The 21445-nt window shown below is 43.3% G+C and overlaps 1 protein-coding gene and 1 non-coding gene across 7 annotated transcripts; one reads left to right on the top strand and one right to left on the bottom strand.

Moving 5' to 3' along the window:
* Window positions 1-754: 754 nt before the first annotated feature.
* On the top strand, window positions 755-20552 carry sgsm1a (small G protein signaling modulator 1a). 6 transcript variants are annotated; one of them, XM_040195677.2, is made up of 25 exons: window positions 755-863; window positions 989-1032; window positions 6069-6144; window positions 9131-9293; window positions 9571-9723; window positions 9820-9887; window positions 10054-10199; window positions 10716-10853; window positions 11154-11278; window positions 11851-11918; window positions 12062-12225; window positions 12574-12709; window positions 13406-13535; window positions 13888-13952; window positions 14110-14255; window positions 15012-15140; window positions 15234-15416; window positions 15735-15806; window positions 16060-17211; window positions 17296-17420; window positions 17833-17915; window positions 18044-18153; window positions 18249-18345; window positions 18540-18707; window positions 18864-20552. In XM_040195677.2, the coding sequence occupies exons 1-25, from the start codon at window positions 845-847 to the stop codon at window positions 18950-18952; spliced, it is 3849 nt and encodes a 1282-aa protein (XP_040051611.2). In that variant the 5' UTR covers window positions 755-844; the 3' UTR covers window positions 18953-20552. The 6 variants fall into 6 exon arrangements, with proteins under 6 accessions (XP_040051611.2, XP_040051610.2, XP_077942813.1 ...); XM_040195676.2 differs by having other exon boundaries at window positions 15997-17211; XM_078086687.1 differs by having other exon boundaries at window positions 15012-15416.
* A 610-nt stretch (window positions 20553-21162) lies between these two features.
* trnak-uuu (transfer RNA lysine (anticodon UUU)) lies at window positions 21163-21235 on the bottom strand. The gene has a single exon. It is a non-coding gene; the product is annotated as a tRNA-Lys (tRNA).
* Between the last annotated feature and the right edge of the window lie 210 nt (window positions 21236-21445).

The following is a 21445-nucleotide window of genomic DNA, read 5'->3' as shown; positions in this document are numbered from 1 at the left end:
TCAGGAAGACACAACACGCCCATGACTCATCTCTGTATATTCCATGTTTGTTTTATCTATTGGCATGGATCCCTATGTGTGAAACAATACTATTACCATAAGGACCGTACAGTATTTTGCCTCATTCAGTTAAATTCATGTCAATGTTAGATGATGTGTGAGAAAATATATCCAATGGAGGTTGTTCTCAGATTGTATTGCCTGCAAACCAAATTAAAACATGAGTAACACCCATTCAGGCTGACTCCCAGAGGACAAAACTCATCACCGAAATTGACATACATTTTCTTGTTTGCCATCTCAAAACACTGCTTGTCAATTTGTTTAATATACCATATTGTCTTCATAAATACGCTCTGTCCTGAAAATCAGTGTAAAATACGACGCTTGGAAGTGAATTGACGTGTTACCGACTGTCATGATGGAGACGTGTTGACAAAGCTGTGCTTTTATAAACCGTGGAGCTCCACATGTTTCATTTTGACGAACATCTGAGTGGCTTTTGTGTGTGTGTGTGTGTGTGTGTGTGTGTGTGTGTGTGTGTGTGTGTGTGTGTGTGTGTGTGTGTGTGTGTGTGTGTGTTGTGTTGAGTCTTTATATAATTGTCCCAGGAATTAAAATCGTGCCAAAGCAAACGTGGAAAAAAGCAAACGCAATTGTGAGACGGGTCCGCTGGGCACATCCAGCAGAAGCACCGCGCGTGTCTTTAAGAGGCGGGGTGCACGAGGGGGCGGGGCAGGCGGTGGAGGGGGCGGAGCAGGTGGAGGAGGGGGCGGAGTTGTGGTCGCGGTGCGCCAGCAGCACTCAGCTGGTGAGAGCCGCTCGCAGACGGGAGACAGCATCCATGGCAACAATCATGACAGGTGGGAGCAGCAGAACGATGTTTATAAAATGACATGTGTGTTGATGTGAGGGCGCGGACCCGGTGGAGGTTAATCAGCAGGGCGTTAATCCGTCCCGCGTGCGACTGTTTGTGTTGTGTTTTTAGAGGCGGACACCCGACAGAGGCTGCTGCGCACCGTCAAGAAGGAGGTGGGTGGTTTCATCTCAGCACTTATCGGATTGGAAAAGCAAACATGCTTTTTTTTTTGTGTGTGTGTGTGTGAACCGGGACCGTTTCCGCCTGTCCGCGGGTGTGAATGAGCCTGGAGACGCTGGAAATGAACGATGCGTGTTTTCCTGATGTCAACACCGGAGATCGATGGCTTGGTGTTCATCTCAGCCCCTTTGGAAAGATCAGAAAACAAGCCCGCACTGAATAGCAGATCAATAATAGTAGTCTTAAAGTATTTATCTTTTGTTTTCTATACATCTTATCCCCTATTTGGGGTCATGAGGCTTTAGAAATAAATCAATAAATATAAATCAATAAATAAATATATATATATATATATATATATATATATAATATTCGTGGAGAAGGAGAATGGAGAAGGAGGACACATTGTGTTAGTGGTGTTTATGGCAGAGCAAGCCGAGCCATTTGGTTGTTACACAAACTGTGTGTGTGTGTGGGGGGGGGGGGGGGGGGGGGGTGGAGGCAGTTCTGGTGGTCTGTTCAGCTGGTCTTCAGCACTTCATCATCATCATCATCATTTGAGGTTACCGCAGTAAAACAGAAGAGCAGAGCTCAGCGGAGATCAAATGAGACGTCGCTACCATTTAGTCTGTCATTCAAACTATGAATGACATTTCTTTTTAGAGGTCTTCATCGTTGTGGATTCTCTAGCTTGCTGTGGTCTTTTGCTCGAGGTTATAGGCCCCGACCCTTGGAGAGAGGAGATGTGGAGCATAGGGACTGACATTTAGAGCCTGTTGCACGGGAACAGGTCGTGCTGAGGCTGATGCAAAGCTCCCATTACATGAACATCCATCTAGGTGAATAATAATCATCATTTCTTAGCTTTTTCTGACATTGTTCTTCTTTTTTTATATCAGTGATGCTTTCTAGATCTGTTCATTATGGCTAAATTTTATTCTGGTGAAACTACCACAGCAATCATCTGATATTAGGAATTGAACTCCAGTAGAGTTATATATGTATTATATATTTAGGCCCAAGGATTGGGCTTACACAATCTTACCCCGTTGAACAAGTGGGTCAAGAATTGACTGAAAAATGCAACTTCATGAATATTAACATCATGTTTAACAGCATTTCCATCAAGTGTCCTGTACAACAAGTGTGGACCATAATTATTTTACTCTTGATAAACTGTTGAACTTTTATGCTGCACATTTACAGGCTATTGTTAGTTTTTCTCTGTTGGTTCAGGTGACATTAGCTACCCAACAGTCCCACCTGCCAGTTAATGCAGTTTATTAAAAATCTAGCTTGTTTACATAGTGAAACCTGTTTCACCACGCGTTAGTGTACACTTCCGTCATAACTAGTTAATCATTTGAACTTATTTTTACTTTGCACTCCCTGCTGTTGTAGCTTTCCTTTGTTCCTTGTGTCACAAGTGTTCTCCCAAACATTTAGAGCTTAGCAGTAATGTACAGGGAGATCTTCTGCATTTTTTGGTACACTTAAAAACTGAAGCAGTGGAACATTACCGGTAGTTTTGTAGGGAACGTTTGGCCACTCATTCCCTTTTCCTGGCCAAATCCTAAACATAGCCGCTTTGTTTAACATCCGTTTGTTAATAGTTGATTTATTTCAATAGTTTCATCCCACATCGCCTCATCAATTACTAGACTTGAGAGCAAACAAACATAAAAATAAATCTCATCCTGAGAGACTTTGTTCTGATTTGTTTTTCTTCGAGCTCTGTTTGCAGTCTTATCAGTGGAAACAGACACTTCCCATAGTGAATCCTGCCTCCTGTGTCCTGATACGGCCTTACTGGGATTCACTCAGAGGGCACAGCTCGCCACCAGTGTAGCCTGACCAGTCTGCAGAGATCATGAAGAATGCCTTGAATCTAGATGCCTCAACAAAGAATTTGAATGTATTAATTGGTACTGAGTTATTCCCCTTTAAATGGAATATATATATTGTTGTTTTCACTTCTTCCCCTTTAGTTCATGGTCATTATAGCTCTGCGTGGGTTCTACCATATGGTGTCTCGATGCCGTGTGTTCTCTCGCTCTCTTGGTCTGTTCAATTACACCTGGATGTGAGCCAGAGAGAGCAGGACGTCTGCAGCAGTGGAAAGAGCTTCTGGCACACGCTGCATTAAAGGAGATCTCCTATTGGCCTTGGCTTTGATGCAGAACGCCTCTCAGTCCGTCTCCGTCTGTTTGCGTTGCTCTGATCTCAACTCTGAAGTGTGCTCCTCGCTCACCGCAGCGCGGACACACACCTGTGTTTGCTGAAGGAGCGCGAGAGGGAGAGACTGTTAGAGGAGCAGGCGACAAACGGGGGGAAATGCAGGGGAATTGTTGTCATAGAAACGGAGTGACGCTGAGACTATTAACGTGTCTTCATAATCGGGTTTTGATGTGGAGGAGATAGGGGTACCAGGGAGTTTGTGCACAGGTATAGTTACACTGGACATAACAGCTGAGGTAATACTATGCAGCAGCCTTGTGGTCCCCCTCCACCCTGATGTCAGATTAAAATGAAGTCAGGTTGAGACTGAAAGCCCACTTCGGAAGAAAGAAGTCGAAAATGAAATCTCACTGCAGGCTTTAGTCATCAGGTGATAAGTCAAAATGAAAGCACTCCAAAAATATTTGAAAATTGAACATCTACACTTCTATGCCAACTCTCATTGGATGAAGAAAATCGTGTTAGATGATCAGAAGGTCCAGAACTGCTACTGAATGGACCTTGTGGTGAGCAATTGTCTTGTCATTGTTGCAGGTGCTATTGTGGTTGCACTGATTTCTGTGATGGAATCACTGCCTTGATGGTTGATCGACGTGCGTAATCATTATTAAACTGTTATTTAAATAGAAGAGTCTAAATTCTGCGGTGTAGCTCTGGATGGGACGTACAGCTGTGTGCATTGATTAGCATGCATAACTAATGATGATTCTTCTCGTGTTCCCTTTTGTCAGTGGCCACAGAGATGATGAACAATGAAAGGGGATGTTAATAGATGGGATTTCTCTCTGACAATTATTTCTTGGCTCTGCTGTTTCATTAGCTAATTGGAATACTCTGAAGAGCTTTTATCACTCTGACTGGTGCCCTCAGGCTACAGTAGCAGTTCAAAGCAGATTCATCAGGCTGTTATAAAACATACATTACATTGTGTTTTGCACATTTCTTATTTTTTTTAATTTAAATTCTTGTGATTCTATATTTTTGGTGCCATTTTAGTACGTTAGTATGATACACTTTCAAAATGTAGATTAGCACTTTAGTGATGCCAAATAAACACAATAGGACTCTCTGAGGGTGACTGATATATTCAAAATATGACAGCACAGAACATCTAGATATAATTAGTTACTGTACTCTGGGAGCTGCAATAATATTCTTTTTTATTTCAGTGATGAATGGATATTGTTGATGCATCCTGTTAAGCATAAGCGATCCGCGGCGAGACATGTGCCGTCTCCATAGAAACCTGCAAGTTGTCTGAGCTTAGTCACTTCCCCGTAAGAATCCCACAGAGGACCGATCTGCAGATGAAAGAGACGAGGAAACACGAGGAGTCTGCATCCTCAAGCTGGCAGCAAATCAATCCGCTTCCTTTATGTCAGGCGCACTCCTTAGGAATATTAGGCCCTAAAGCCTCTTGTGTGTGTGTGTGTGTGTGTGACAGACAGTGGGTCGTGCATGCAGGCTTTATATATCTGAACAGAAAACTACAAAATAAATAAATAAATATATATGTGTGTATGTGTGTGTATATATATATATATATATATATATATATATATATGTATGTTTCTACAGTAGCCTAAAAAGGACAAAGCAAACTCTGGCTCCAGAGAAAACCCTGCATGTGTGTGTGTGTGTGTGTGTGTGTGTGTGTGTGTGTGTGTGTGTGTGTGTGTGTGTGTGTGTGTGTGTGTGTGTGTGTGTGTGAGAGACTATTTTACGTTAGCTAAAAGCCGCTATCATTCTCCAACAGCCTTTCAGAAAGCTGAGCGAAGGTTATTTGGATGAAACCAGCAACCTCACCGTTAGATGCTATTCAATGTTACATACTGGACCATGCAAGTAAACATCACAGTAGACTTTCTACCACTGAAAGTTACATCAAGCTGTAAATATAAAATCACAAAATCTGATATGTGACATATCAGACAGACTTCTGGCCACTGAACTGCCTCACGGAGAACAATTTCTTTTTCTGTATGGAATCAATGTGCTGATTGGAAAGAAGGATAAAATAGAGCAGAGGGAGCTCCAGATACTGGAGTAAATGGCCGTGTGTGTGTGTGTGTCAGTGTTTGTGTACAGGGGGAACTTGGCAATGTAATACGGTCGTTGTGGACAGACTCATTTCAACAGGAAATTGCGGCTATCTGTGTGGCTGTCCGGAGGTTGTTATTCCCCCAGCAGATTGCAGAGCGGTGCCCACACAGGGGGGGACGTCTCCATAGCCACCACAGGGATGGATTCATCCGTTGTCTCAACCATTGGTCTGTAGCTGTTGTCAGGCCAATGGGGAGGGGGGCAGATTGCCGTGACAATAACCCAAACTAACGAGTGTTACCTTGTGAGCGTGTGTGTGTGGCCCGTGTTTATTTTGAAGGAGTTGGGTTTGCGTGAATAAGATCAGCCTTTTTGACGTAACAGAATCAATTGCTCCCACTGAGGAAAACAACAAAGGTTGGGTTGTGATGGATGGATGCGCCTCCCCTCCCTACATTCTCCCACCTCCAAGTGCACCACTTCCCATTTCCCAGTAGAGGTCCTTGGGATGAAAGCTGGTGACTCATCCACCAACTTAACATGCATGCTTTCCACTCGGTGTTTCTCTTCCTCACAACTTTTCAGCCTCAGTGTATTTTTTTTTGTATACAAAAATACTGTTTCTAAATTCTCATAGATATTCCCCCGAAATATGTATAAAACTCTCCCCGACTTGACTGTGTGTGTGTGTACCACTGGAGGCCTGTTAATGAATGAGTCACCAAGAAACATGACATGTCATTGACAGGTGAAGCAGATTATGGAGGAATCCGTCACCAGGAAATTTGTTCACGAAGACAGCAGCCACATTGTGTCCTTTTGTGGTGAGTAACCAACAAACAGGAATGAATCACACGGCTTTACTCCTTCGAATCTCCGTCAGCTTCATTGATTCTACCACACTGTTTTGTTCCTATTCAAATTTCTGATGTTGTCATTGTGCATGAATAGAGCGCTAAATTATTGACGTTTACCAACAATAATATAGTATAACGCATATAGAAATATTCATATTCCTGGAAAACCTGGCAAAACCAATCTCTGTCCATCAGAGCGGAAAAACCGTATTATTGTTTTTTTCTATACATATAATAGAGTTCTTGTCCAACAAAAAGACCATAATTTCTAGAAGGGAGGTGACATTTCTGCTGCTTCTTTGAAAGCAGACAACAGGCCCATAACCTTTGTGCGTAATTAGCGTTATATAGGAATAAAGTTTGGTTTTTCACCAAATGTTATTGTTCTTGCCTCCAAATAGAGGGTGCATCATGATTACTGTTAGAAACACGCTGCCCACATGCAGGTGCTCACACTAGTGAGAAATCTGGCTTAGTCCAGAGCTGTGATCAACAACAAGATATATTTTTAGGTTTTAGTGTGAGTCACAGGCCGCAGAAGTTTTTTTGGGCCCCGGATTTTTTTATGTGAGTACATTTATTAAAGATTTGCACAAATCTGCGTTCAAGTATAAATTTCCAATGAATCTTGTTACTAAATATCCTCTTTCAGTCGGTTGAGCTCGGCCAGCTCAGCGGGGAGCAATTAGCCTCCATCACCATCGCTCCTCTGATGAGGGACCAGGCAGAGAGACGTGAACGCTGTGTGTGTCAGAAAGCCACCGCTTGACTTGTGAAGCGATGAAAAGTGGAACGGGAAAGTTAAAGACAGTGCAGTGCAGTAGTGCAAGTTGTAGTAGACCACACTTTTTGACAAAGGGAGCTGTTTTGACTTTAGTAGCCAATTCAATTTAAATGAATTCCTATATTTGCAATTTTAAATGTTCCCATCACTCGCTCTAAAAGTGATTCAGAGCCGTTTGAAAAGGTTGCGGGTAACTTCGACTGCCATTTCAGACTGTGATTTTCTCAAAGAAAGGCGTGTTGTTTAGTTTGGCCCACTGTGCTGGACCTAGAATGTGATATGACTGCTGCGTGTTGGGGGACGGCGTTGTAATCCGTGGCTGCCACGTGAAATGCAGGCGAGACACTCGAGCCGATGGGTCGCGCTCACATGCAACAATCTGCGTAAAAAGCATGCGACAATTGTCAAAGCAGAAAGAGGCTCGGATAACAAAACAGAGAGGCCAGATTCAGCTTTACACTTCTTTACATAGAAAATAGTTGTTTATTAATTTCTTGATCTGTAACAACCGTCTGTGTTTTTCCTTTTAAATTAAAAACGAACACAAACGGTAGACTGAAGCAACCTTAGATAACGTTTCTATGGATCCATTTATTGATTTTTTCCTTCAGCATTGTCCTTGTAACGACTGGTGGTGCCTTTGGCTGCTGCGAGTCAAGTGTTGGTCGGCTTTGTGTCACAGGAGTCTTTAAATGCACTCAGTTGCCACAGATACAAGATGGTTAGAGGCCATTTACCAAGTTAGCTGTTTCTACCAGGAGGCAGAGCGGATACAAATTGCATGATGCTTATTGTCTTGCCACTGCTCTTATTGATTATTGTGGTCAGGATGCGGATTGAGCGTTTCGTTTTACAGGAGACACTGAACTCTTTTTTTTTTTACACAAAGGCATTGGCTCTATAGCTTACTACACAGACAGTTCATTGTAGAAAGTATAAACCTTTGGGAGTCACTTTTCTCTGCTTCTTTGTCATCTGAAACCAATTAACAAAAACAAGGAGAGAATGGATATCTGGAGACCTTTTAATGTGACCCTTTGTTCTGACATTTAACTTCTTGATCTTTTAATGATGTTGGGGGGGAAACGGCACCGACGGATACGGAGCAAAATGAAGAGAGAGAGAGAGACAAAAAGGAAAGATTGACCTATTTAACTGATAAAAGTTCAAGTCTGGGGTGACACTAAGTGAAACCCTGTTAACAGAGATTGAGAGCAGCGACAGAGAAGACAGGTGCTGAGCGACGTGATGATGAAGGGCGGGGTAGAAACTGCGTTTGAAGCCGGGAGAGTGATGGAGACACAGAGAGAGATCGTGACGCTGATGGGCTGCCGCCGCCCCTCCCTCTGCTCGTCTCTCCCAGAGCTCCATCAACAGGGGTTCCCATGGCAACACCAGCCTTCCCTCTGACCCCATGTGAGCAGAGCCACAGGATTAGTCCTGAAAGAGAACTAAAATGTCAACACTGCTGCAGGTGCTGCCACGTAGGCCAGAGAGTGAACGCGGCTGTCTGCTTTTCTGCACGGTTGATTGATCGTGCAAGTGTGTCATCGACTTGTGTGTCCGACGCAGCTGATGCAAAGCTAGTTTATGCACAGATGATTATGTGAAAACCGAAATTTGCTAAAAGGTTGTTTTTTTGTATTTAGGAAATTGATTTTAAGACATATTCACTTAAATCCAACTTCCCCTGGAAACATATGTATGTAGGCTAGATACAAATTAAATATAAAATACATAGAGTAGATATTCACTGTGCAGAACTGTGGAGGGAGAAGAAACTCACTTGTCAACTGAAATGTTGTGCATTGTTTACTTAAAATTACATTGATGTGGATGACATGTCTGGAAAATAGTAGATGCCACAATACTGCTGCATAATGTATTGACTCTAATTAGCATTAGTTTCAGAACATTTCATTTTGCAAATCCAAGCTGTACTTTAAGATATGTTTTATGTTAAGAATGGGTCCATTTACTGCGTAATGTCGAAGCTCCATGGAATCTCTCCCCTCATTGTTATCCCCAGATATTTTTTCCTGCAGTTGGTGGAGACACAGAGCTCATAGGAGAGACTAAGATGTCTGCTGTCCTCTATTGATATGTATTTCCTGCATATATTAGAAAAGTGCACTTTGGTAAAGAGCAGAAACGTTTGTGTCCACACAGCTGCGGTGGAGGCTTGTGTTCTGCACGGGCTGAAAAGGCGAGCAGCAGGCTTTCTGCGCAGCAACAAGATAGCGGCGCTGTTCATGAAGGTGGGGAAAAGCTTCATCCCCGCTGAGGAGTTGTGTAGGAAAGCACAGGACCTCGAGCAGATAATCGACTCAAAGTGAGAAACGCACACGTCCCCGGCTTGTTGCCACACATCACAGCCGACTTCAAAAGCCGACATCAAAGCAAAAGCAGAAGCACTGCAAACAAATGGCTATTGCTTACTTTGAAGGGCTATTTTTGCTATGAAAGGCTTCTAAATTATTCATCTTTGTGAGCTTTTATGAATCATGAATCACTGAAACCATTAGTGTCCTGCAGATGCAGTTTTACTTAATAGAACTCAAAGCCTTGCTGTACTTGTATTGTTTATACTCAAACTTGTGACTCTGCAGACGAAGTCAAAGCTTGCAAAGTCAGGACAGCATTCGCAAGATGCCGCGACTGCCCAGCTTCACCCAGCAGGGGGTCAAGAACCTGTGGATCCGGACGGCTCTATTCGAGAAGGTGCTGGACAAGATTGTCTTGTACCTGGTAGAGAACAGCAGGTACGTTGAGACGGGTCAATGAATTCACCGTTCAGCTGTTTGTGTTACAAGACCTCGACGTGCCCTCAAAACTCCCCTTTCGCGTTTGTCTGGCAGTAAGTACTACGAGAAAGAGGCTGTTCTGATGGACCCCGTGGACGGACCCATCCTCGCCTCTTTGTTAGGTAATTATGCGTGACATTGTAAGCATGTGTGTCTTTTGGTGTTGTCATCTTGCCGTGGTGTTTGCCATTACTGTTGCTACAGCGTAACCCAGCGCTGATAACTGCTTACCGGTACATCCCACAGCTCGGTTCTGCTCTATGTAACTGCCCTCCTTCCCTTTGGCAGTTGGACCTTGTGCTTTGGAGTACACAAAGATGAAGACAGCCGACCACTTCTGGACGGACCCGTCCGCTGACGAGTTGGTGCAAAGACATCGCATCCACGGTGGCAACTGCAGACAAGACTCTCCCACTAAGAGGCCAGCACTGTGTGTGAGTACTCCAAGAAGGTGTCGGTTTTTAGTTTATCTCTCGTGTGTATCTGGCCGAGTTTTAGTGTGATCAGATCCGTTCGCTCCTGAGACGCTGCCTGTCTGGTTTCAGGAGGATGTGCTAAGATTACCACATAGAGTGAAGTAGAGTGTCCCGGGAGAAAGAACAGAGTGTATCTGAAACCTGCGCACTTGGTGAACCAGGTCAACTCGACTGTCTCACTGCGTTACAATGCTCTGTACAGTGGCTCACTGTGTATTTCTATCTGTGTGTTGCAAGCAAAAGCATCGTTAAAAGTCGTTGGCATCAGGATCCTGGGAGGATGCATGCGTTGGTGCACATGAATGCATCTCATATTTCTCTTATTTTGAGTCATGGGAAAACAAAATATGTTATCCATAACAAATGGCTGTGACTGGCCAGCTGTAATTCATTCTGTGGTGATGGTGATCAGATTAGAACTATGCTACGGTGATTGTTATCTGATGTGATGTGTTTTGTGTCTGTGTTGTGCAGATCCAGAAGCGCCACTCCAGCAGCAGCATGGATGAACGACCTTCTCCCTCGCCATCAGCTCGTGAATATGTGGAGTCACTGCATCAAAACAGCCGAGTGACCCTGCTGTTTGGCAAAAACAATGTGCTCGTGCAACCGGTAACTGTCTGCAGCCTCTATTGAGAAGCTTAATACATTATTTCTCCACACGATCCAAAGTCTGCTGAATATTTATTTGCAAATCAATGCCATTAACAAAATAGTATTTTGCATATTTCATCATCATCCCATACATCTCAGAAAACCGAACAAGAAGCTGATATACACTGTAAAATGTATAAAAATGCTGCAATAACTATGTGCCGTATCAGGTATTCTTTGTGCACGTGTGTTACCGATGTCAACACATGCACACGGCTGCGGTACTTAGTCGTTTCTTGGTCTTCGCGGCTGTTTCAGAGGGACGACATGGAGGCCATCCCGGGTTACCTCTCTCTGCACCAGAATGCTGACCTCATGACCCTGAAGTGGACTCCCAACCAGCTCATGAACGGCTCGGTTGGAGACTTGGACTACGAACGCAGGTGCAAAATGATCCACCTGCAAAGTATATCACGTTGTGGGGATTGTGTCAAAGCCTGTGTTTGGTCTTATTAGCGATCCTTCTTATATAACGATATCTAACGCGTGAACGTTCGCTGGGTATCTTACCATCTTTTATCAGCTGTTTGTGTAACACTCGGCTGTAACTGAATAATGCAGTGAGTTTGAGTGTGTTTGGGCCTCAGTGTGCAGAGTCAATGCTGATCATCTGTTGAGGCTGGTTTTGAGCACTCCAGCAGCTAGCAGATGGTTTATTGACTGAGGCGCCGTCAGACAACTCTCACACCCGCAAACTGTGTAATGGTCCTGCGCCTCTGCTTGGTTTGCCTCAGCAAACAAATGGATTGCTGCTTTTAGTAAATTCTGCTCATGCTGCTCATCCTTGTGCTTTCTTCTAACTACTTTCTTTATTTGACATCAGATTATTTTCCTTGAGATTTCAAGTTCAATTTCCTGTGGATTACCTTTTACTGTTAGCTTTAGCTCTGCATGCTGCGTGCTAACAGTGCTCTGGGACTAGTCTATTGACTCTGAATTTAATTCATGTTTTCAGTGTATACTGGGATTATGCCATAACCATCCCTCTGGGGGAGATCGTTTACTTACACTGTCATCAACAAGGTGGGTCCTCCAAAATGCACATTTTTCCTTTGTTGTTTGCTTTGTTGTTTGCTTTTCTGTCTGTTATGAATGTCTACAAAACAACAAAGCTTTCGAATAAAATGTCAGCCTGCCTAATTAAACCAAGACTACATTTGCTGCAGTTGACAGTGGGGGGACGGTGGTGCTGGTCAGTCAGGACGGGATACAGAGACCTCCACTCCGCTTCCCCAGAGGAGGCCACTTGCTGCAGTTCCTCTCCTGCCTGGAGAACGGCCTCCTCCCCCACGGCCAGCTGGACCCTCCACTCTGGTCCCAGAGGGGGAAGGTCCGGATAGATTACACAAATATGTAACTGATAATAACAATAGATCTATAAAACACATCTGGAAATAGATGCACTGCAGTGTTGTTGGGATTTTGGTTAAATACATAATGTTCCCTCTGCACCAACAATTGTCTTCCTGAGTGGAGGTTTTTGTTGGACTGGGAGTAGCATTGTATCCACAGTTAAACACAATAATGCAAATCACCCACACATGCTCAAGTGCTATTAATAAGCCGAAGCTTGCTGACACTCATCGTCTTTAATTCACATGGATGGTTTAGCCCGACTCTAATGGTTGTGACATTTTGCTTGTTGGCATCACTTTAATATGTTGTATTCCAATTGCAGGGGAAGGTGTTTCCCAAGCTGCGTAACAGGGTTCCTCAGGGATCTGGGTCCTCAGACTCGGTCTCAGACAAGGAGGAGGACGAGGCCACAGACTACGTCTTCCGCATCCTCTTTCCAAACAGCCAGTCAGAGTTTGGTGAGATTCCTTCCCGAGAAGCAAATAAATATGAACAGCACTCTTTTTGTATTTGTTATTCAAATATCACAGGTGTTGTTTGTCACAGTAACCGTAACCTGTCCTCCCTATCTGACCTCCTCCCTCTCCCTTTAACTGAATGAGCAGTCCGCCTCCAAAACAAAACAGGGACCCCGCTTGTTACCAAGAGGCCCTGCAGCTGTCCTGAAGAATCCGACTCACTGACACACCTCGGCTCGTCTGTCAGCTTGCTTTTAGCTCTCTGCATCTGGAATGATCCCAACCCGTCCTGCGCCTGTGGCAAAGTGTATCGATGTGCATTGTTATTAAAGCCCCTCGTGCTCCCCGTCGGCTTGTGTCACACTGTTTTACTGCATTACAGTCACTGATCTGATATGGCTTATTTCACCATTGATCTACATCTCTGATATTGTTATAAAATATACCGGATTCATGCCTTAAAATTGTGCATCTAATCCAGATTTCATGAATATTCAGTTTTTATGCTTTATCTTTGCTCCAACAGGAATCAAGTGCTTTTTCACATTGATGAGCAAAATTATGTTCCAACTGTGTTCATGTCAAATGTAATGGTTGTGAAAAGCCTCCGTAGCTTAACGCTTGTGTGTGTGTGTGTGTGTGTGTGTGTGTGTGTGTGTGTGTGTGTGTGTGTGTGTGTGTACGCACATGTTGCAGTGACTCCTCCAGACTTGATGGATCACGGAGCTACATTGTGGCATCCCACTCTCAGGAAGTCCTCCTGTTCGTCTTGTTCTCAGGGGAGCTTCTCTGATGGGGCGACGCCCAAGGGGTGCAACTATGAGAGGTTAGACGTCAGCACTTAAATTGTGAAAAGAGAAAGTGCTAAAGACAAAAAGTGACACGAAACCCAACAATAGAACCAAAACTGAGCAAGAAGCAAAAGATACAAGAACCTTGCAATTACACACGAGCGACTATCTGACATTTACCTCTCTGACATGAGAATGGGCTGATAAGCGTCTGGGCCTGTTTGTTCTGTATGTCAGGTAATCATTTGAATTCTAAAAGGTTAAACCCAACACTGTCATAAACTCCAGCACTGGGCTGTTAATGCAGTGATGGTTTGATGATTCTCTTTTAAGGAAAGAGCAGAAGAAAGTGTTTCCTGGACATAAATGTGCTGTTTCTTCCTGCAGGGCTCCTCTGAAGCTGCTGTGCGACAACATGAAGAATCAGATCATCTCTCGGGCGTTTTATGGCTGTAAGTGATTGATAATAGCTCGCCCTGAAAATCCTTCAATATTAGCATCTATTCACATTCACTTTAAATTTGTGTCGGAGGTAGAAAGTAATATCCTCATTTCAGTTATCACTGCCATCTGCAGAGCCATTCAGTAATGAACTGTATTGTCAACCAGGGTTGGCATACTGTCGTCACCTGTCCACTGTGCGTACACACCTCTCTGCTCTCGTCAATCACACCATTGTGGCGCCCGAAGTGCCGTGCGATGCCTACAAAGGACTCACCACGGATGTGTGGCAGACGTTCCTCCAGGACTGCACAGTAAGCATCGCTGGTGTCACAGCACTGCAGTGCAGACACTGTGCTGTGTGCACACACAAGCACACACCTGTGCATGCATGTCCACTCCCAGACTCTGTTTTTCACTCTGTCAGTCTTTTGTCTCATCCATATTCATCCTCTGCTGATCATTTGGTTCACACCATTAGTCTCACAACAGCGTGCATGAAGTGGGACAGATTGATTCTGTCAGTCTCAATGTCCACACCTCTTTGGACTTCAGGTACATTTACCTGAAGCCGTGGAGGGTTTGAACTTTAATATTTGTCTTAAAACTAGGTAAGTATTATTTATTATGTTAGCCGCCCCAAAATGAACTCAGTCAATAAACTCTGGACAGAGTACTTTAACAAACAATGGTCCATTTACTAGCTCATCCCATGTTAAGGGTTTGTCTTCTACTGATATCGTCTTAAGTGGTTTCATTTAAACCAATTACGCCATTAAGCAACGGTTGCTTTTAAACTGGATTTAACTCATATCTGATTCATCTTGCTGTCAATCAAACTCCAAATACTGAGCACATACATAGTTATAATCACGGATGCAGAATCTAATCTTTACCATCTGCCAACCTCTCCTGCATTCTCTGTGCAAGCTGGGGCCTCTACAGGCTACATGTCATATTGAATGTTTTAAACATGCAGGGAGTGAACATTGTATTTTTAATGAAGGTGCACATCCAACTGTTGATTGAAATCCTTTTTTTTTTTAAGTACTTGCATCTTCTGTCCTCAGGCATACGATGAGAACGAGCTGCTTCGTCTGGTGTACTTTGGCGGTGTGGACGCCTCGCTGCGTAAAGAGGTGTGGCCTTTTCTGCTGGGTCATTACCAGTTTGGAATGTCAGAAGCCAGGAGGAAAGAGGTTTGTAGTTTGCTTGATTGTGATTGGCTTCGGGTTCGAACCATTTTCACCCTGAAACGTGAGACTCTCGATCGGCCAACCCTCGACCCCCAGGTGGACGAACGGGTCCGAGTGTGCTACCAGCAGACCATGCGTGAGTGGCTCGGCTGTGAGGAGATCGTCCGTCAGCGCGAGAAGGAGCAGCATGCTGTTGCATTGGCAAAGTGCTCCTCGGTAGTGAGCATGGACAGTTCCAGTCAGAAGATCACCCACCACAACTCCACCATCAGCAATGAGGTGACACAGGAACGCACACTTACTGTATAATCAGGGTTAGGAAATAAGTGCGTCCGTTTTTACAAGTGAAGGTCTGGTCACTGGTCTGGTTTACGGGCAGCACAGTTGCTGAACTGTTGGGAAATTGTCTGTTGCTCCAAGATGTATAGGCAGCTATCATGCTGAGAGAGAATACTGGTTGTTTTTCCTGCAAATGTGCTCTGTTGTAAACAAGTATTTACTCTTAATGTGAGCAGAGCATTTGTCATGAGCCAACAATAACCGAGATGCATATCAGTAAAACATAATAATATATTGGTCTTAATGTTTATTACCCAGTCCCAGTCGCCCCAGAGCTCAGACAGGCAGAGTCTGGCTCGCCTGCAGAGTGACTCCAGCAGCAGCACACAGGTATCAAATTCTACCAAATACCCTCCTTATTACCGCCTGCATAGTCTTTTTTGAAAAGGATCTTTCATGCAAGCAGGATGACGCTTCTCTCACGCTTTTTAGACTTCTAATATCCTGATCCTAAAGACATGCATGTGATCTGAACCGTCTGAACCAATACTCCTCATCCTTGCATTCTCTCCCTTGCTAGTTCTTCACCTCCTCCCATCCCTTCCCCTGGAGTAGCCTGCTTCCCTTTGGCTTGTTCTTTCAGGTGTTTGAGTCTGTAGAGGAGGTTGATCAGATCGAGACGGAGCCCAAGAGCGAGGAGGCCAAACAAGGGCCCAAGTTACCCAATGGAGCGATGCAGAACGAGACAAGCTCTCCTGACTCCGGACATCCCTCCTCCCGCAACTTCTCGGTCACCTCGGGCCTGTCGGACGGCTCCCTCAGCACAGAGGACAGCGCTGCAGCTGATACGATCCCAAGATCTGCAGCTGCTCCTCAGGCACCGCAGAGCCAGGTCAAACCCGCAGAGATACAAAGTGAAGGTCGGACAGATGAGTTGGACAGCCAGGTGAGAGGTAAAATGAAGACCAAAGAGGAGGAGGAGGAGAAAGCGACCAAAATTGAGCAGCCGTTGAAGGCCAAAAAAGATGCAAATCTGCAACCAAAAACGCAAGAAACTGTTGCGGTGTCTGAAGTTGTTCAAACAGAGGGACCCAAGTCTAAAAATGAAGACGCACTGGCGGACATTAAAGGAGTTACATCTGTAGAGTCGGGGGAAACCAAAAAAGAGGTGCTTGATGAGGATACTGTGACGGTGTCGGCAGCTCCTTCAGGATCTACAGGAGAACCTGTAAAGCAGAGTCCTAAAACAGCAGTAGAAGAGAGTCTTGAGGAAACTTTAAAGCGTAAGAAATCTGAAGAAGCAAATGTTGAAACGGCTACTGGCATCTACGGGTTAAAGTCAGGTCAACCCCAAGTTTTGTTGGCAGACTTGAGATCAGTTGATTACAAGAACCCTGAAGTTGAGAAGAAACTAGATTTCTCAGCCGGCAGCGGCGTCGCGAGACCAAGAGAAGCCTACTTTGCATCCCAGACAGGCGAGGCTCAGGCCATGACTGAATCAGATGAGTCTCCTCCGGCCGTGGAGATGGAGGAGATCCCACAAGCCAAAGTTTCCATGGTGCCTTCGAGCAGGAAGGGACCCTGCGAAGCACCCTCTTTCTCCAAGGACTCGTCCCCCTACGCGGAGCTCAGGCAGGAGGACAAGCGGGGAAAGCGCAGTCCCGATATGACAAAGCCCGCCGCGTGTGAGGAGCCGGAGAGCGAGAGCCTGGACCCTCACTTTGACTCTCTGGCCGAGTCTGGACACACCAAGAATGAGGCGACCTCTCAACCATCAGCTGGGAGTCCCTTCTCTGTATGCACATTTATTTTTTTAAGTCTTTTTCAAATTACATCACGTACATTACATCTTCATGTGTATATTTATTGTGTGTTTCAGCAAGAGCTTTTGGACTTGTATACATTAAATCTGCACCGCATTGAAAAGGACGTCCAGCGCTGTGACAGAAACTACTGCTACTTCACTCCGGCCAACCTGGAGAAACTGCGCAACGTAATGTGCAGGTAAAACACTGGCAGCATCAGTGTAATGAAGAGTGTGATCGGGATCCTTTGACTCAATGTATCAATGTGCTTATGTAAAGAGTTTTTTGGATTACAATAATGCCTCCATCCCAATCTTTAAATGTTTTATTTTCCAACAAATCATGATTAGACCAAATATAGTCAGAAAGTAATTGATGGTTTGGGTATTTTGACAGATATAAACAGAATGCCAGGCTTTGCCTTTAACAGCAATGGAGCTCCACATAAGTACAAGTGAAGGGCCACTTGTAGTAGTTGAAACAAGTGCCTCTAAAATATCACATTTACACCTTAGAGAAGCTGACTCATTCTGCATCTTGTGACTCTCGGCGAGTGGCAGATAAAAGCAGCCGAGGGCCGTTGAGTTCACGTCTCCTGGTTGTTTTCACAGCTATATCTGGAGGCACCTTGACATCGGTTACGTACAGGGCATGTGTGATCTGCTGGCTCCACTTCTAGTCATTCTGGATGACGGTGAGTCAACGCCGACTCATTCTCATCTGACGTTTGGTGTATTTTTATAGGTATTGATGGAACAAGCGAGGACAGGTCGCCCACTCATTGTCTCACCCCAGCGTCCTCGCTCTGTTGTCTCTTTTCAGAGGCCATGGCCTTCAGCTGCTTCACTGAGCTCATGAAGAGAATGAATCAAAACTTTCCACACGGAGGAGCTATGGATACTCATTTTGCCAACATGCGCTCTCTAATCCAGGTATTCAAGCACTGTTAAAGTCTTTCACCGAGACCGTTGTGGTCCGGTGTCACTTTGTGTGGCCCTGAATCTCCTCTGATTCCCTCGCGCTGTAGATCCTGGATTCCGAGCTGTTTGAGCTAATGCACCAGAACGGAGACTACACCCACTTCTACTTCTGCTACCGCTGGTTTCTCCTCGACTTCAAGCGAGGTAAAGAGACCACATGGTGCAAAAGAGTTCGCCAATTAGAGGAGGGGTGGATTCACGCCTCTTTGAACCCTGTCGGTGAATTAATCAGTAATCTGTAAAGGTTTTCTCTCCTCGGAATCCGAGTGCAACCTCCGAGCAAGCACCTGCTTCCGCTCTTATCTCTCTCCCCTTTCTTTATGTGATATCTGTTCCAGAGCTGGTGTACGACGACGTGTTTGCAGTGTGGGAAACGATCTGGGCAGCCAAGTGTGTCTCTTCTGGTCACTTTGTGCTCTTTATTGCTCTGGCGCTGGTGGAGATCTACAGGGACATAATCCTGGAGAACAACATGGACTTTACTGACATCATTAAGTTCTTCAATGGTAAAATATCACTTAACAGCTAACTATCTAATAAATGTCAAATAACAATCCACAAGGAAATTGTTCAAAAGCTACTTGCTGTTACGCTTCGGTTCAGATGTTCTCCAGACATTTTAGGAAAATAACATTGGCCATTTGTGTCTTTTTATCTTTCAGAAATGGCCGAGCACCACAACATAAAGCGGATTTTGACCATGGCCAGAGATCTGGTGTGCAAGGTGCAAATGCTTATAGAGAACAAGTGATTGTGCTCTTTGTCTTCTTCTTCCTTCCAAGTTAAGTGTGACCTGCTGTAGCAGCACAAGATTCACATACATGTGATCACACAGGCTCTTTCTCTCTCTCTCTCACACACACACACACACACACACTCTACAAAGCCTTTACAATCACAGTTTGCTGCTAGGAGCCTTATTGACTGTGTCCACAATGTTGTTTGTGTTGTTAACATATGTATGTGATAATTATGCTTCATATTTTGTCAGTACGTTCAAGTGAAAGTGATTTATCTGAAAAAATGTTTTATTTAGTTTATACATCTGCCATAAATTCCTTGTGTGTAAATGAATCCAGGTGTATTTTGAGATACTAATCGTTTTAGTTGCACAAATTCTATGGCAGAATTCCACCAGAGACTATATTTATGCAAAAATATATTGTAATGATAGTTTCTAATAAATATTTCAATAGTCAACAAGTTATTATTCAAATATATTCTCCCTTTTTGCTGTCGCTTCATAAAGGACAGAATGTCAGCAGAATTTCCCTCTTTCCTCAAATGTAACACCCAAAAATGTAATCACTTTCTACTGATGACAGACTGGCTTGTAATCCAAAATGTAACCTGAGCTCCATTTCTGTTTCACACGCAGCATTAAGAATGATTTAGCATTTAGCACCTGGTCGGTGATTTAGCATCTAACAGTGTTTAAAACGTTTTAATTGAACTGCCTTGCGTGCCAAATGTTATCTTTATTTGTTATTTGCATATTGTACTGTACTGAGAGATACATGTGTTAAATTTATGAGGATTATAATGTGTAAAATCTTAACCTAATCTCAGAGTGACGTACGGATGTTTGTGCGGAGATGTATATAAAGTAACCAGCCTGTTAGCCTCTTAAGTTGTGTTTCCTTATCCGGTGAATCTTTATATTTTGTAAATGATTGCAGTTTACTTACCTTTATTTTTGTCTAGTATTGTCTAGTTCCTCCTTGTTGAATTAAATGTTAATTTCAGCTTGATTGGTACTTTGCATTTGGAAGATGAGATGAGGCAGTAAAAGCAGTTACATGCTGACCAAATTAAAACATTTTCGGTATCACGTTAGTGAGATTCTCCAGTGGGAAAGGGACATAGACATACAGGTGAGAATGGAAGATACAAATGACGTTATGAGAGAATCTGTTTTGATGTTTTGACAGATTTGGTAGTTGTGAGGGCATTCAATATATATGATTTAAACCCCTAAATTAATACGGATGTAGGACCTGATTTGCAAACAGTTTTGCTTGTAATTTATAGCCTAAAACTTAATTGTTCTTCAAGTAAATGTTTCAAGAATGTTGTTAGATCAATTGCTTTTAATATGCTGTTTCTTGTGAATGCTTATTCCTGGCAGGAAACGTATTTTGTATGTATATTGTAACTTTTATTTATTTATTCAATCAGTTTTTCATTCCGATGCTGCTTTGTTTGTGAAGCTGATATTTTTGTTTTGTGGCCATTTCCAAATGTGTATTGTAAAACAATCAAATTATAAAGAGTTCATATATACTATATATTAAATGGTGTATGTTTTTATAATAAAACAATAAAAATGGAATTATCATTATTTTTCCAAACATCTTGTAGTGCTTTTAATCAATTTGATCAGGTGAGAGAATCACAAATATATCTGATGAGTTGAGGGGACTGGAGATGTTGTTTGGTTTTTTCCTCCTTCATGGTCAAGGTGAAAATAATAAACAACTTTGTCCCTGTATGTTGATTTGGAATATCCCCGGCAATGTATTTGGTTTTTTTTCATTATCCACGGAGGGTGAAAGATTTGTAAAGTATCAATAAATTGATACGAAAGTGAATAAATTAATAAATAAAATAAGAATAGAAGAATTTATAAAAATACATAAATACCAAAATATTAAAAGTAATAGAGAAATAAATGATAATAAAGCATATTAGCGTTAGATTGAGGTTAGAATTTCCTAACTTCCTAATATAGTTGTTTCACGCAAAAGGACTTGTAGCATCACTATTATTTTTGGAGTTAAAGCAGCAATACCTCCTTTATACCCACATGCACACTGCACACACACTCATTTACATGTCCACAAAACTATATAGTCTTCTTGTTGTTGTTGAAAATGTATTGATAGAGATTGAGATATAAGATGCATGGCGGACAAAGCTGATTCTGAATTGATAGACAGATCAGAAAACCAAAAGCTTGTCCGCCCGAACAGGGACTTGAACCCTGGACCCTCAGATTAAAAGTCTGATGCTCTACCGACTGAGCTATCCGGGCTCCGCATTCCACTGTCGCTAAAAAGGTTTTAATCCCAATCTGTGAAATGGGCAACTATTTGCTATTGATATTGGAAGTATCACGTAACGTTAATACAAGTCGTTAAAGTCGACTGGTTCCTTTTTGTGGGGTTAGAGACAACAGGCGAATGATTAAATTAATTTAGGTGAGATCACTGCTCTACGGGAGAAACCATTATCACTTCCATGT

Source organism: Gasterosteus aculeatus, chromosome 13 (assembly GCF_964276395.1).
Source record: "Gasterosteus aculeatus chromosome 13, fGasAcu3.hap1.1, whole genome shotgun sequence".
Taxonomy (NCBI): domain Eukaryota; kingdom Metazoa; phylum Chordata; class Actinopteri; order Perciformes; family Gasterosteidae; genus Gasterosteus; species Gasterosteus aculeatus.
This window is presented reverse-complemented; position numbering and strand designations above follow the sequence as displayed.